This window comes from Macaca nemestrina, chromosome 4 (assembly GCF_043159975.1).
Source record: "Macaca nemestrina isolate mMacNem1 chromosome 4, mMacNem.hap1, whole genome shotgun sequence".
Classification (NCBI taxonomy): Eukaryota; Metazoa; Chordata; class Mammalia; order Primates; family Cercopithecidae; genus Macaca; species Macaca nemestrina.
In genome coordinates this window covers 53,489,213-53,506,664 of record NC_092128.1, presented here as the reverse complement: position 1 = coordinate 53,506,664, position 17,452 = coordinate 53,489,213, and the positions used below count along the sequence as shown (strand labels likewise).

Here is a 17,452-nt window from a genome sequence, read left to right as displayed (position 1 = left end):
ATCTGTGTACATGAAGGTGTTATTTCTTTTGCCTTTTTTTTTAAAAAAAAAATTATTTTGAAATGGAAAGGATGCAACTTTATGGACGGCTGTAAGATAGCTTGTTTTATACTTTGCATGTATGTGTAATAGGGAAATAATTCCAATGGCTAGCTCTGTGCAAGCTGAAGGAGTCAACTTGCTACATGTGGATGTGATTCCACAGAAGTCATTTCTGGGCATAAATACATATTTCACTTTGATAAAAAATTTAAATACAGAAAAGCAAGAAATACAGTATAACAAATGGGGGCATGTTATATTTTATGGCAGTAGTTCCCAACTGGGGGCGATTTTGCACCCTAGGGGATATTGGCAATGTCCCGAGATGGTTTTGGTTGTCAAGATTAGGAGTGGGGTGGGGACTGCTATTGCTATTCAGTAGGTAGAGGTCAGAGAAGCCACTCAACATCCTATAGTAAGACACAGAATGAGCCCCACAGAAAAGAACTATTCAGCCCAAAATGTCCCTAGTGCCCCTGCTGAGAAACACTGCTTTATTGTAGGTAGTTATGTTATATTAGTTATCTAATATAGTTATGTAACTATATTAGAAGATAAGGACCCCGCAAAAAATCCTACTTCTTTCATTTAGGCAAATCAGACAACTCACCATAAATTACAAACTCCCAATTACAAAACTACAACCTGGGTCTACCTATTATTTTTTTCTTTAATTACAATAGTCCAAATTGACTGAAAATACACAATTACTAAAAAGTAATAAACAATTTTTTTCCAGTATAGGCACCTTGCACCTCCCTGTTTTCATCTTACATACATGCCTGTGTACACACACACAGAGCATCCCCTGCCTGTCCCTGGATTCTCTCTGGGCTAAGGTAAGGACCTACCACAGCTCTGACAAGAGGAAGAGCCACAAACATCTTCCTTTCCATAGTAATCATAAGTGGAAACACTGGACAAGATTTCATTACAAATCTCTGTAGCTTATCCCTCAGTTAATAGTTGTGAAACTCTTTTTTTAAAGCAAACTTTGTTGTACAACTGTGCTTTCCACATGTAAGTTCCTTTAATCAACATGAAACTTTATGAGATAAACTATTATTTCCATTTTAATACAGAAATGGAAACACAGATGCAAAGTAACCTGCCCAGGGGCACACGGGGAATAAGGTGTAGAGCTGGAATTTTTTTTATTTTTATTTTTTGAGACAGGGAGGGTCTTGCTCCATTGTCCAGGCTGAAGTGCAGTGGCACAATCTCAGCTCACGGCAACCTCCATCTCCCAGGATCAAGCAATCCTCCCACCTCAGCCTCCCAAGTAGCTAGAGCACAACACTACGCCTGGCTAATATATTTGCATTTTCGGTAAAGATGGAGTTTCGCCATGTTGCCTAGCCTGGTCTTGAATCCCCGAGTTCAGGGTGATCTGCCCATCTCGGCCTCCCAAAGCGCTGGGATTACAGATGTGAGTCACTGCGCCTGGCCTAGAGCTGGAATTTTAATCTAACAGATGGATCCTAGAGAGGTTACACTCAACCACTAGGCTCACATGCCATGTCAATGCATCAAGCCACAAATTGGGATGGACAGCTACAAAGGACAGAGATGCCTGCAGAGTGGAACTGGGACTCCCAAGGTAAGGCTTCTTGTTTCTGTTTCCCCCTTTCTACAACTATTCCTAAATAACCTTATCCATTCACCTAAGGGACTTTAGAAACAAACTCATCTCTCGAAATCCTAGATCTCCTGGGTAGAAGTTTAAAAAGTGTCTAAAAGGCTGTTGGTACAGATTTAGGAAACAGACCCGAGGAAGCCATCCCTAATGGAGTGCTCTACATCCATGCCAAGCAAAGGGTCTCCCCAGAAATAGCTGCACCTGCTTTCTACATCGGGGATGCCAGCATGGGGCACACGATCAGGAGCAGAAGGATTGTGGCCAGCCCTGGGTGGGGGGCTCCATGTTACCCCTGTAGGATGCTATGGCACAGGCTGGATGGACCTTGCCAGGGAACCCAGAGAGGTACTGGAGCTTCACGGCATTTCTAAAAGAGCTGCCATAGGGGCCTAATGTGAATGTAAACCAATATTTGCCAAGCCAAGCCCTCAGGACTCCTAGCAAATGTAATCATATTCAGGCCAGCATTTCTTGCCTTCAAGAGTGTGGGAAGCAAAAGATGAATCACAGGCGAAAGTCTGTGGGCTGACCTCAACGTGCACGTCCTCTGAGACAGGGCAAGAAACGAAGGCAGGAAGCACTTGACTGAATTGGTTTTCCCATTTTTCATAAGAAACATTCAACTTAATAAAAAATAGCCACAATTTATTGACAATCCTTTCTTTATTCCCTTACCATGTGCCAGAAAACGATACAACCTTTTTCTGTGTTCTTCACAGGAACTCTGCAAAGCAGGAATTGCCATCCTTAGTTTATAGAGGAAAAGAAGGCTCCGAAAGTCATATAATTAGCTCAAGGTCAAATAGCTCGTAAATGTTAGGATTCTAACCTGCCTCTGTCTGACTCCAGAATTCATGACTTTTCCACTATGACATTCTATTTTTCACGCTGGTACTGTGATAGTGTGATATAATAAGAAATATGTATTTGGTTTTTATCCCCAGTTCCCGGCACAGAGCTCCTAAAACCCTTGTAATTTCCTGAGTGACAGGGGCGATAGGAATATCTTTCATTATATTTGGTCTTAGTCCTCAGTTTCCTGACACAAGAGCTTCTCAGACCCTTGGGATCTCTGGAGTGTCTTTTTATGCTAATAAGATGACTGGGGCTGGGGTACATAGGCAGTTTCAGGCTGGGGGCTGGTCACCAGAAAGACCAATTGGAGACTGAGTCAATCATCAATGGCCAATGATTTAATCAACCATGCATGGAACCTCCAAAAACCCTAAAGGATGGGGTTTAAAGAGATTCCAGATTGCTACACACATCCACATGCTGGGAGGGTGGTGAACCCCAGCTCCACACAGGGACAGACGCTCCTGCACTTAGGACTCTTCCAGACCTTACCCTATTATCTCTGACTGTTCATTTATATCCTTTATAATAGAAATAAACCAGTAAACATTAGTAAAGTGTTTCCTTGAGTTCTGTGAGTTGTTATAGCCAATTATTGAGCCTGAGGAGGGGTGTGGAGATGCCTAATTTATAGCCAAGTCAGACAGAAATGTGGGTAACCTGGGGACCTATTACTTGTGATTGGCATCTGAAGTGGGGGTACAGTTTTGTGGGACTGAGCCTTTAATCTGTGGGGTCTGTGCTAACTCTGGGTAGTATTTTTTTGGTTCACATTTTTTTGAGACAGGGTCTCACTCTGTTACCCAGGGTAGAGTGCAGTGGCACCATCCTAGCTCACTGCAACCTCAACCTCCTGGGCTCAAGTGATTCCCCTACCTTGGCATCCTGAGTAGCTGGGACAGCAGGCACATGCCAACACGCCCGCCTAATTTTTAAATTTTTTTGTAGAGATGGGGTTTTACCATGTTCCCCAGAATGGTCTTGAACTCTTGGGCTCAAGCAACCCTCCCCCCTTGGCCTCCCAAAATGTTGGGATTACAGGCATAAGCCACTGCGCCAGGCCCCAGCTACAGGTAGTTATTGTCAGAACTGAATTAAATCGTAGGACACTGAATTGGTATCTGCAGAGAATCCCCTTGGTATGGAAAACTCACAATTTGGTATCAGAAGTGTTGAGTAAGAAACAGTTTTCCTTTAACCACAAATTTCTGAAGTCTCCACAACTGACTGGCTAAACACACAACACACACACTTTTTTCAATTTAAGTTAAATGACTAGTATACCAAGATCTTGAGCACTGCCATGCACCCATGATGAGTCTACTTTCTGAACACTGAGAGCACAGAACTGAAAAGGTATATCCTTGCTTGGGAAAGAATCCTAGAATCTGAATCAGGCCACAGATGACGGCATGGGAGAAGCAGGAGGTGGCACAGATGACAGCATGGCAGGAGGCGAAGTGGCACAGAAGAACAGAGTTTTGTGGATGTTCAGCAGGAAGAATTGCATCCAGCTGGGGGCGATGGGGAAAGACATCATGCAGAGAAGGGAGGAGAAAATGAACCTTAAGCCTCACATCAGTCACATCATCCCAACAACTCCCTGAGGCAGGCAGGGTACCCATTTTACAGATGAAGAAATGGAGGTGAAGAGGGATGAGGTAACCTGCCCAAAGTCGCACAGTTAGTGGGGGATTCTTGAATTGCTTTGTCTCATTCCAAAGCCCATGTTCTCTCCTCTACATTAACAAAGTTCAAATAATGTTCTGTGGAGCCCTGGCAGGTGGGGGGTGAAAAAAGTCAGGAGAAGGCTGCGTCCATGGGGCTTGGACCCCTGCCCTAACTTCAACCTCAACAGTTCTGTTTCCATATATATTGATAGATTGGGGTTCTACATAAGATTCCATTTGAAAGAAAGTTCTGCAGTTAAACCACAGGGTGTTGGCCTGTGCCCCAAATCAGGTCAACACCCACCTAGCTTCCAGACCTCAGGCAAAGCACTGACCTCCTAAGCCTTAGCTTCCTCAATTACAAAATGGGTATAATATTAACACCCACGTCACAGGGCTGTTGAAAGGATTACATGCTCAAAGAGATGGAGGCTGGGCACGATGGCTCATGCCTATAATCCCAGCACTTTGGGAGGCCAAGGTAGGTGGATTACCTGAGGTCAGGAGTTCAAGACCAGCCTGGTCAACATGGCAAAACCCCGTCTTTACTAAAAATACAAAAATTAGCCAAGTGTGGTGGCAGGCACCTGTGGTCCGAGCTACTCGGGAGGCTGAGGCAGGAGAATTGCTTGAACTGGGGAGGCAGAGGTTGCAGTGAGCTGAGATTATACCACTGCACTCCGGTCTGGATGACAGTCTGACTAAAAAACAAAAACAAAAACAAAAAACAAAACCCCATAAAACAAAACAAAAGAAAACAAAAAACAGATACAGAAAGCACTTGGCACAGTGTCTGGCACTCAGCACAATGGCATTCTTATTAACTTGTGGAAAATAGCAAGGCCAGTCCTACAAGGAAAGAGAAAAAGAAAACAAGAAAGAAAAAAGAAAAAGAAAAAAGAAAAGAAAAGACTAGACTGAATGTTGCTATGGACTGAATGTTTGTGTCCCCCACAAATTCCTATGTTGAAATCCTACCCGCAATGTGATGGTATGAGGAGGTAGGGCCTTTGGAGATAATTAGGTCATAAGGATGGAGCCCTCATTAATGGGATTAGTGCCTATATAAAAGAGACCTCAGAGAACTCTTGTTCTCTTTCCACCATGTGAGGACACAGTGAGAAGTTGGGCGTCTGCAACCTCAAAGACAGTCCTCACCAGAATCTGACCTTGTTGGCATCCTGACCTCAGACTTCTACCCTCCAGAACTGTGAAAAATACATATCTGCTGTTTATAAGCCACCCAGTCTATGATACTGTTATAGCAGCCTGAACTGACTTAGACAATCATGAAGCTATCATAGGAATTTTTAGGGACACTAAAAAGTACTCCCCACAAAGTGTTGCAATGATTCTAACCTCTGCTTTGCACTCTCTCCTGGTCTTGATAAATGTAAGTTTGTCTTTGTACTAGGACACACACCTAGAGCTGAGGCAGACCTCGGTGCCTCAATTTGCTGAGTTGTGGTCATGTCTCCATTGTTGCTTGTCAGCTGGTTCAGCAAGAAGCTTAATGGAGACTAGGCTTTGAGGGATGAGATCAGTAACCCCAAACCCCCAAACTAATTTACTACATTGCTCAGAGCTCCCAAAGCCACAGGCTGTGCCCTAAGCTGACTCTTGGCTCTTATGCCAAGAGCCCCAGGGTGGTGGGAGGCAGGTGTATCAGCTCTACCAAGCCTCAGAGCCTCCTCCCTTGGCAATCTGGGACCTTTTCCCTGGGCAGAATTCTGCAGGGGACAGTGGTGTCCCATGTTTTGGGTCCCTTCAGGATCCTTCCATCAAAGACTCCAGTGAATTAAGTTCTCAGTGAAGGTTTTTGTTTGTTTGCTTTTTTGTTTGTTTGTCCTGAGAAAGGGTCTTGCTCTGTTGCCCAGGATGGAGTACAGTGGCACGATCATAGCTCACAGCAACCTCGAACTGCTGGGCTCAAGCAGTTCTACCCCTCTGCCTCTCCAGTAGCTGAGACTTACAGGTATGCCACCAAACCTGGCTAAATTTTTTTTTTTTTAGAGACGGGGTCTCACTATGCTTCCCAGGCTGGTCTCAAACTCTTGGCCTCAAGTGATCCTCCTGCCTTGGCCTCCCAAAGTGCTGGGATTATAAGCGTAAGCCACTGCACCCAGCCCCAGTGAAGGTTTTGAAGGCTTACAATAGAATGCAAGCCCCTGTTCCATGCCTATAACAGCTGCACATCCTTGTGAACTGAGTGAATGAAAATCATATTCAGGATGATGTAGCCTCTGCGTTCTCACAAGACACACAGAAGCACTGGTCACGGAGGTTCTATGCCTGGTCACTGAACCACTGGCTGGGTGAGACCTTCTTGCCATGGCTCTTCTTTGGATTCTCCACCTGTCATCTCAGCTGGTGGCACCACCACCAGGCTCTGACAGTTTCTCTTTGGAGAGGTTTAACCCTTTCTCTCTTCCAGGCAGTGGAGAGGGTCATTTGGTACAGAGCACTGAGCAAGAAGATCGACTTGTGCCAGGCACACAACTTGCTCCTTTCCTGCTCAGTCTGCCAGAATGAACATGCCAGAGCTGGACGCACCCACAGAAGTCATCTTCCCATGGCAGGGACAAGGAAACCAAAGCCCTGAGACATCAAGCGAGTAGCCCGAGGACATAGTGCTGGCTGCAGGGAGGGGCAGAAGACTTGGCCTCTGACCAAAGCTCCTCATATAGCACTTTCTAGGGCCCTTTCTTTGCCTTGTGCTGGTTTGAAAGTCCTGGACTCACTCCCAGAGGTGCTCCTTAAGCCTGAATTCTACAGATTATAAACACAAACTATGCCTACAATATATACACAGATACAGATTATATATATGTAGACATGTATATATCATATACCTACATATACACGTGTTTGCAGTTGATAATTAGTATAGAGAGAGACTGTTAAAGAGCTTGGACAAGCTCAACTTCCTTTATTTTATTATAGAATAATGATAACTGAAGAGGTGGGGAAAAGTCAGAAATTCAGGGTGCGAGAAAGGGGAAATGTGTGTAATCTGCAAAAGCATATTCAATATTATACGTGCTTTGACTTTTTTTAGGCACAATAGAATGTATTTTGAAACCTTAATGGTAAGGAGCGCATTCAGATTTTATGTTCATCGAAAGGGAATACAGCTTAAATAAAGAGATTGGGAGATGCCGTGCTGGACTCATAGCATATTATAGCTTTGGAGATGGTCAGATCCAATTCCCTGCTACAGATAAGGAAACTTTCCACCCAGAGAGGTTAAGTGACTTGTAGTCTAAGGCCAAATGGCTGTTTATTCATCCCCAAGGGGAGCAGCCACACGGACTTTATCTGTCCATGGCAGCTACATGGTTTGTTGATGACCAACTGAAGGAATTTATTACATCAAGGATGTCAAGATACAGACAGAAAGCAGTTCTCAACCTCACCTGGGATTTTTTTTTTTTTTTAACAAGGAGAATTCTTGGGAAAGGTGAATTGGAATGTAAGGTTTTACTGATGCACCATTTCCTGGGGGCAGCACCCCAGTGGTCCACACACTGGGCTGCACTTGGCCCCAGCCCTCCTTTGTGTTAAGTCTGGGGAGACTCTCTCCTGGCCCTCTTTCAGGGGGAGAAAATGTCTGGCTGCAGGAGCGACTCCTTAAGCAGCTCTCCCTCCCCCTGGTCACCTGCCGAGGCCATCGCCAGGCTGGGCAGATGGCTTCAGTCTAGTCCCATCGACCAAGACAAGTTGCAGGTTTTCTCTCATTTGTTCTGACAGGACTGAGCATTTCAGCAGAAGGACTACAGCTCCTAAAACAGCCTGCAAACAGAGGCAGCAGCCCAGGAAGACTTTAGCCACAGCCTCAGGCTAAGACAAGATACGGCCAGACCCTTTCGGGGAGCCCAGGGGAAGGCGACTGTCCCCAGGGCGGCAGCTGCAGATGTGACGGTGCAGGTGTCCACTTACCGCAGTGCGACTGGAAAACCTGTGGCTTGACGACCTGGTTACAGGCACTGCACACTACGAGATAGAAGTCGTCATGTGCTGGGTAATGGCCAAATAAGTGCATATCTGTAGGGGAAATGAAAACAGTGTTTTTTGAAAAAGCAATTAAGTCTCAGAAGGTGTACAGTTTCCTCTTGGAATTTCTTCAAGGACAGTTTTTCAAACACAACACGCAGAAAGGCAATAATCTTTACTAAAGGGAATTCGGTTTGTCATAAGGCAGCTCCCCGCCTCTCAGAGAAGCAATTGCGTCAGAGAATCCCTCCTCATTTCTCCCCTGGAAATGGACTGCGGCTGTTCCTGATTCAGTCTGTGGCGCTGAGGGGCTGCTCTGAGTCACATGCTATGGGAATCACCCTGTCCTGAGAGAACCCACATGTTAGCTGGGATTCACTGAGGCTCTATATATCTCAGGCTGGGAGGAACTCCTCCAAACCCATTCCTGTGTAAGCAGCGGTCCTTCAGGGAAGTGAGAGGGTGTCTGGCTGGGGACAGAAGGAGAAGTCATTTGGCCTCGGCAGTGCCTGGGTTTCTCCATCACCTGAGGGACATACTAAGGCTGAAGGAGTCCACTGAACAAGTGGCTCATTTGTTGCCATCATTACCCATTATTCATTCAATAAATATTTACTGAGCACCTGAATGTGCCAGGCAATGTGCTAGGTGCTGGGGAAAACTGGGGAACAAGAATGAGTTCTCTGCTCTCCTGGAGCTTAAGGTGGCAGACCACCACACGAGTCATCATTGCCTGCAGCTGTGTTACGGGCTATGGAGGAGATGCACGGGGTCCCCTGGGAGTGTGCAGCAGGTGGCCCTAACCTAGTGTGAGGCAGTGGAGAATGTGTCCCTGAGGAGGGGGCAGGTCATCTGAGACTCCAGGATGAGTAGAGGTTAGGGAAGCAAAGGGCCAGGCAGGGGGAGGGCGGAAAGTTTGAAGATGAAGCCAAGGAAGGAGGTTCTGTGCATAGAGGGAGCCTTGGGGCCTCTTGGCTAGAACAGAACAGGGGAAACAGCAGGGTGAGGCTGGCCAGGCCCAGAAGCCATGACCCTTCCATGCCCAGGTGAGGATTTTGACTCTGACTTTAAGAACAATGGGAAGTACTGGGGCTTTTTAAGCAAAGAAGTGACGCGATCAGGTGCATACTGTCAAAAGATCAGTTACGTGGCAGTACCTCCGAGCCAATGAACACATATGTACATGGAAGTTCACAGCAGCATTACTCAGAATAGCCAAAAAGTGGATACAACCCAAACACCCACCACTTGACAAGTGGATAAACAAAATACCACAGAACATTATCCATCCAGTGAAAGCAATAAGTACTGATCCAGGCTACAATGTGGATAAACCTAGAAAATATTAGGCTAAATGAAAAGAGGCAGACACAAAAGGTCACATATTGAATGACCCCATTTATATGAAATGTCCAGAATAGGCGAATCTATAGAGACAAAAAGGAGGTAAGTGCTTGCCTTGGGTTGGGGGGCCTGGAGGAATTCGAGGGTGACTGCTAACAGGTATAGTTTCTTTTTGGGTCAATGAAAATGTTCTAAGATCGATAGTGATGACGGTCACACAACTCTGAGAACAGACTAAAACCCACTGAACTGTACACTTTAAACGGTGAACTGTAGGGCATGTGAATTGTATCTCAGCTGGGTGTGGTGGCTTACACCTGTAATCCCAGCACTTTGGGAGGCAGGACGATCAAGACCAGTCTGGGAAACAAAGTGAGACCCCATCTCTATGAAAAATGTACAAAAATCAGCCGGGTGAGGTGGCTTGTGCCTGTAGTTCCAGCTACTCAGGGGGCTAAGGTAGGAGAGTTGCTTGAGTCCAAGAGATCAAGGCTGCAGTGAGCCATGATCACACCACTGCACTCCAGCCTGGGCAACAGAGTGAGACCCTGTCTCAAAAAGAAAAAGAAAAAAATTTATCTATCTATCTATCTATCTATCCATCCATCCATCCATCTATCTATCTGACAAAAACAAAAAGACAAAAAACAGTCCAGTTATAGGAAACCCGTGGTTACATCTTGTGCACCACCGGGTAGAGACAGGGCTCTGGCGGGCACCTCCATCCTGCCTCCTTTTAGCTGACTGGCTTTGAGAGGGCAGCCATGAACACTGGCGGGGGTGATGGAGGAATTAAACCTCCTCAGGTTGAGAACCCCCACAAGTCCTCATCTGCTAGATTCAGCCTGTGTCTTTAACGAAACCCCTCAAACAGGATGGTTCCCTCAACTGCGATCCTAGGCCAGAGGAGGGGCAAGTTCAAACCCAACAAACACCCAAGGGAGGCCCCAGGCTCTACGCTCCCTTCCCAGAGCAGCCCTGCTGCTTCAAGGGAAATGGAACCGGCAGGTTTATCATAGGCAAGCGGTGAGGCCTCCACTTGCCCTGAAGGAAGCCTGTGACTGAAAGAGTAGACTGGCCTGTCTGGAGGCAGGTGACTCACACTGTAGTGGCCTCCCCAGGTTTCAGGTGCCCGAGGTGGCTGCTTGCCTCATGGAGGGTGGCCAGGACACAGGCCCAACTGCATTTTAAAGGGCGTGGACTGTCATCCCCCTCATCTCTTGCCACTGCCACTTCTAAGACTGGCATGCACTGTCTTCTGGGATTTCCGGGAGGGAGCATTATTAATCAGGGCCTCATAGGCGGGAGGCCTGTGGGAAGAGAGGCTGAGACAAGAGCCCGATGCTGGGCCCAGCCAACACCCTGTGGGCAGGCGGGACCCTCAGTTCAGAGCCTTAGAGCTGCAGAGATGACCCTTCTTGGGCCTTAACTGTTGACACAATTCCTGTTTTGCTTTTAATTTACAGGTTATTTTTGTAACATATATTCTTTTTTTTTTTTTTAAATAAAACAAAAGGCATCCAAGTTCTCCGAAGATACATTTGAAAAAATACAGAAAAGCCAGAAGACATTAAAGAAAAATACCATTACCAGAAAATTTTATTAATGCTCTGCATCTCATTTTGACTTAAAGTCACAGTTTATATCCAGGAACAGGCAAAACCAGGAGCTGGTAAGGGCTACAACTTATTTATTTATTCAATAAGCATTTATTTGGCTGCCTGACATCCTTTCTGCAGCAGGTCAGGCTATGAAGGAATATAAGGTGATCATTAAAAATTAAAACAACAACAACAACAAACCAAACCAAGCATTAACAAAAATTTCTTGAACATCTACTCTTGTGCCAGAATGACAGGCCACATGCTGGGTGACCTGTCAGGGCCTGTCAGGCTGCCACTGATGCCCCATTCTTCTGTATTCCTCCAGAGACCTTCGGAGCCCATCCCATCTCCCCCACCCCCACACTCACACACATCTGTTGTGTCAGTGAGTGGAAGGTAAAGGTTGGGCTCCTTAGAGACTGTGGCCACCTGGGGGTGTGTTTCCCTCCAGGCCTTTCACTCATTGAGACTTTTCCTAGTTTTCCTCGAGGGCAGCGTCAACCTTGTAGTGTCTGCTCTGAGCATGTCTCCTGTGGAAAGTGAGAAGACCTGGGAGTCTGCTTGATTATTCCTCAGTGAGTCAACCTTAGGGTATCCTCTACAGGCTGCCCAGGTCCTGAGGGCCCTGCTGATGGGAAGCAAAGACAGGCAGCTGGCTCCCAGGAAGACCACCACTTCACACGGCTAGGTGTTCACAGGCAGTGTGCTGTTCCATTAGAGCAATGTGGGCTGGGGGACAAAGCGGGGAGGGAGGGCAGGGAGAGAGGAGAACTAATGCCAGGCATAATACTAGGTACTCTACTAATTAATTATCTTTCCTTCTCTCTCTCTCTAATTTACGCCCAAGCAAAACATTCAGTGCACAGTTAAAAACAGTGGTGAGCTGAAGTGGACTGGTGCCAGCTTGTGAGAGCCAATCACACATGTCGCTTCCCAATTTCACGTTTAGTGTCGTCATGGCGGTAGCTTGAAATCAGCCATGGTGGAAGTATTTACACCAAGGACATGGGCAAACACTACACATCAGGCTTTTTGTTTTTGTTTTTTTTTGTTAAATATTTACTGGTGCACCACTGAATTAAAAACAGGCAAAAAAGTGAAGAGTGAAACCACCTGTAATGCCACCACCTAGTGATAACCACTGTTGACATGTTAATATATATACCTCTCCAGATTTGTGATGTGATAATGTTATCTTAGTTAATCTTCATAATGAACCTGCGAAACTGTCAACATCTCCACTTTCCAGGCAAGGCAACTATAGTAAAGTATTTGCTTGCAATCTCACGGCAGTGATTTGTAAAAAGTAGCATGAGATTCCCGGATATTCTGACTCTAAAGCCATTTCTCTTTTCTCAGCAAAATGCTGCTTACGTAGAACAATATCCCATTTCACAGATGAGAAAACCAGTTTGGAAGGGTTTCCTGGATGACTAACAGGCTGTCCTCTAAAGGGGCTGTTGGCCTGGGCACTGGCCTGGGGTCAGAGGTGAGGTTGGGACAACAGGGCTCCTTGCTGAACCTTTCCTAGGGTGAGTGTCCTCATCTCTGAAAATGGCTAACAGTCTCTGCTTCATGGGGTTGCTGTGATGGCTCCTAAACACTGCTTGGCCTTGTACCTTTTTCCAGGAGGGACTCAGGAGAGAGTGTGGAGAAAGCTTTCATCATTACTTCTCTTATTTTCAAAAATTCACTAGTTTCCTCCAACGGAGAGTCCTTTCTGCAGAACTTCATGTGTATGTATGTGTACATGTGTACATGGTGGACAGAGGAAGGCTGAGAGCCACTGGGAGGCATCTCTAGGCTGTGGCCGAATGCCAAGAAAACATGTGCCCCTTGAAGATGGAACTTTGTCCAAACACAACGTACAACCATCTCCCAAAGAGACAAAGCCAGACCTGTCTGCTTTGCCCTGTTTTGTCACCACAAATGGATCAACTGTGGATTAGAGTGCTAGCACCATGACAGCATTATTACAGAGTGATCTGGTCACCCCCTGGCCTGATCACAAGCAGGGAGGAGGCAACTCCACTAACTCCATTTTTTGGATGAGAAAACAGAGGTACATTTAATTCTGGGTCAATATTTTTAGTTTTTGACCCCAACCCACTATAGACATGTATTCATCCATCCGTCTATTCATCTTTCCATTCACCCACCCACCCCACTCATCCACCCATCTACCCATCCATCCACCCACCCACCCCACCCATCCATCCACCTATCCATCCATCCGCCCACCCATCCATCCATCCATCCATCCATTCACCCATCCATCCATCCATCCATCCATCATCTATCATTGAAACATGTGGTGTACACGCTGATATTTTCTGTTCTGTTCTATTCATTTGTTTTTGTTTTACTCTATTCTATTTCATTTTTAAAATGCTCATTCAGCTCCCTAAATTAATTTCACGACTGTTTAATGGGTTACAACTCAAAGTTTGAAAAATAATCTTCAGGGCAATGTAGTTCGAGGCTGAGCAGAGTCTGAGAGTTAAGTTGGGATTTGGGATTTAAAGTGGTCTGAGCTGGTCCTCAGTGGTCATCCAAAAGCCTGAAGCCAGAAACTGAATCATTGGTGCCATTATGCTGCAGCCAGCTAGTACCAGCTCACAAGAGCTGACTACGTGCAATTCTTCCCCACTCTGCGTTCAGTGATGCCATGTTGACAGCTTGAATCAGCCAAGGTGGGAGTATTTACATGATGGAAATCGGCATCCACTACAAACCAGGACTTCTTCCCTCAGAGAGCTGGTTGTTAAAACATTTACCAGCACTTCACTGACTAGTGTCCCCTTCTAGCATCACTGTTTCCTGGCTCGATTTCTCCAGCTATAAAATGGAGAAAATTATATTCATCATCTACTATACTGGGATGCAGACAGGTTTTATGAACTGAAATGGAAATCATTATATTAATTTAAAATTATGGTTACAGCATCAATTATTGACCTAAGAACTTATGCCCAACAAAGCCAGGTAAACAAGTTGATCACTTCCTGTGTCAAATGAGCATACAGAGGCTATAAATTGTCATGGGCGGGGTGGGGGATGGGGAATTAGATTACTGGCTTCTTTGCAATGTCTATCGACTTAATGCTTACTCATTAAAGGTTATTCAAGAGATTACTCACAGATCAGGCTTGTAGCATTAAACCAGTGCTGCTTAGAAATTTATCACGCTCTTCTAAGTGCCTCTGTTTTGAGCAAGCAGCCCTCCACTTCCCTTCCTGAACTTCTGGTACAATTCCCATTCACGGCAGAGTCTGTCACATTCACATTATCAGCTTGGTCTGGCACTCTGCCTGCTTCCCAATAGCAGTGAGGTTCTCCCAGGCCTCTGTCCACTCTCACAGCTTTCCTCCCCCTGAAATCTGCCTCCCATACCCCCAGGTGGCAGAGGAGGGAGGGATGGAACAGAACTCAGTTGTGATGTAAGAAGACACTAAGTTTGGGACAATAGAATGGTTCCTACAAAAGTAAAGTACTAACTGACTTCCCAGTGTAGTTGGTAAAGTGCTTCTGAAGTCAACACTGAAAAAGAAGCTGGCAGCATGGGAGCAGCGTTTTATTCCAGATAAACAGCCTTCTAGAGAGAACACTTTTGACAAGCAAAGTCATGTGTTTATAAACTTTAGTTTATATCCAATATTCACTTTTGAAAATGGTTACAGTTAAGGAAAAGGCAGGGTGACATCTCCAATTCTCTATTTATATAGGACTTGTTTCTAAGATGGGAAGACAGCTGGTTTTGTGGATTCAGGATCAAGCTAGATGCTGCGTGCCTTTGAATTTGCCCCTGGATATCTTCCAAGGCTCGAGACTTTGACATTATGAAGCAACAACTGGTGAGAGCTCAAATGATGAAAACCTTAAGAGAGACCAAATAAGGCTTGATTCCTCCCTTTTGCAAGCAGGAATTTCAGGTGAAGCACCAGATGTACAGAGAAGCTGCAAGAAGCAGACACTGCTTTGAAGGTAGTCAGACAGCCTATTGGCAATCAGTGATATCTACGCTCGCCATAGAGAATGGGAAAAAAGAAGACGGCAAAACAGACAACCTTAAATTCTTCTTTCTTGGAAAAAATAACAAAGCTCCTGAAAATGGCCTTAGATTTCAGGGTTGTGAAACTACCTCAGTTGCTATAGGAATTACAAAAATGTCAAGATGGCATACGCTATAATGCTATAGCTGTTAACATAATTTTATATAATTTAAACATTATGTTTTTCATTTTAACTTACTCTAAAAGGTATTGTAATGAAAAAAAATTGGGGTTGTATTTATGTTAATTTAAACATTCCAAGCTCTTTCCAGGAAGGTAGATGTGAGCTCTGCCTAAAAAGTAAGCCTCAGTTGGGCGTGGTGGCTCACGCCTATGATCCCAGCACTTTGGGAAGCCAAGGTGGGTGGATCATGAGGTCAAGAGACCGAGACCATCTTGGCCAACATGGTGAAACCCCATCTCTACTAAAAATACAAACATTAGCTGGGTGTGGTGGCGCGTGCCTGTAGTCCCAGCTACTTGGGAGGCTGAGTCGGCAGAATCGCTTGAACCCTGAGGCAGAGGTTGCAGTGAACAGAGATCACGCCACTGCACTCCAGCCTGGCAACAGAGCAAGACTCCATCTCAAAAAAAAAAAAAAAAAAAAAGTAAGTCTCTGCTCACTGGGAGGTAACTGGACCCACAGATCTTGGTAGGACCTATGGATGTGATAAACCTGTGACAATGGCCAGAGGACCAGGTGCTACTGAACTTCCCTGAAAACTATCAAAAAGCTGTGCTGGTGGCTGACGATGGTTTTGATCTGTGGGCTTCCACTTACATGAACTCAGACAGGCCAAATTACTGAGAAGAACAGCACCTGTGGTTCAAGGATATGTGATTCACTCCAAGCAGATGCAAATCTGGACACAGAATGGCTGGTCCTAAGAGTCTTTCTTTCCCCTAATAATCTTTATGCACTTATTATACTGTATTTATTAATTTTTCTTTTTGCTATCAGAGTTTCAGTTGCATTTTAATTGCTTAACGGTGCATGGAAAGCTTAAGGCAATATACAAAAATGTTTCTCCTTTGCTCTGACAGAATGATTTTATTTGTTCCCCAACTCAAAAATCTCCTTAAATTCATAGAACAAAACAAGTTGGGGTTTGAAAAAATGACCTCAGACTCGACATCTCCCACTTCCCCAGCGGAATGTTGAGCTCCCCTCTAGGAAAATGTGATCACTTTGTTTCTCAGATCTCTGGAAACCCAGGGCTCAACTGTGAGAGATTCAAAATCAGTGAAATCTGCAAAAGGAAAATGAAGGAAGAAAACTAGAAAAGCAAGCAGCAGCGGTGAGCTCTTCAGCATCAAGGGGAGTGAGCGGGTGGGTGTGTGCAGGCAGCAGCAGTGAAGCTTTTCTTCTCTTGCAAACCAGTGGCTAAAATGGCTCTTGGCCTCTTCTAGCCATGGCTAGGCTGGAAGGCATCCCCTCCCTGGCTGGAGCCCAGAGCTGGGCCTGGTAGCAGGTTGGTGCTGAGAAACACAAGGGGCACGTGGAAGCTCCCCATTAGGCTACATGAACAGGATGTCCCCTCTGGACCCCAACCCCAACCACCCATCAAAACACGACCACACAAGACAGTCTCAGTCCCACTTCCTCAGGAGAAGAACCTTTAAAGACCAGCATTCAAGATGTATGGAGGTGAAGGGGCTACACTGGGTCCCCAGGATGCTTCCTTAGGCCTCAGGTCTCTCCCAGAGTTGAGAACAAAAACCATGAGAGACGGTCCTTAAAAATGCAGTGCCTGCTTGCTGGGCCCTGGAGTTTGGAAGCCCAAGTTCAAATTTGGCATTTGGCTTATAATCTTCTCAAAGCTTGTGTTTCCACACTTGGAATTAGATGATTTATTTGTGAAGGGGCTGGCACATAGAAGGGATATAAAAAATAGAACATGTTATTATCCATGGCCTTCTACGCATCTCTCCCACTCACCTGGCCCCTCCTCAGGGAAGCCTCTCTCTCCCCTCCTCGTGCGCCCTCACTCAGCAAAGCCTGGCAGCTTTCCTAAGGCTGTCATAGAGTGGCTGGTTTATGTCTCTGATTCTCACCAGATGGGAATCTTCTGGAAGACAGGAATTGTGACTTATCGCCCTTCCTATCTCCATAGCCAAACAGTCTGGCACGTGGTAGCTGCTTAATCAATGGTAATATGTTAACGAGGCTGAGGTTCCCAAGAAGTTGATTTATTTTCCATAGTCGTTCATTTTCTCTTCCCTCGAAAGAGGAAGTAGTAAATGATAATAAAT

General features: G+C 45.5%; 1 protein-coding gene across 10 annotated transcripts in view; it reads right to left on the bottom strand.

The window, feature by feature from the left end:
* The window catches only part of LOC105475327 (ataxin 7 like 1), a 272,598-nt gene that overhangs the window by 175,002 nt on the left and 80,144 nt on the right, over positions 1 to 17,452 (bottom strand). For all 10 annotated transcript variants that reach the window (XM_011730483.3, XM_011730474.3, XM_011730475.3 and 7 more), the window contains one exon: positions 8,146 to 8,250. In XM_011730483.3, coding sequence (XP_011728785.1) covers positions 8,146 to 8,250 — 105 coding nt within the window. The remainder of the gene's footprint in view (positions 1 to 8,145; positions 8,251 to 17,452) is intronic.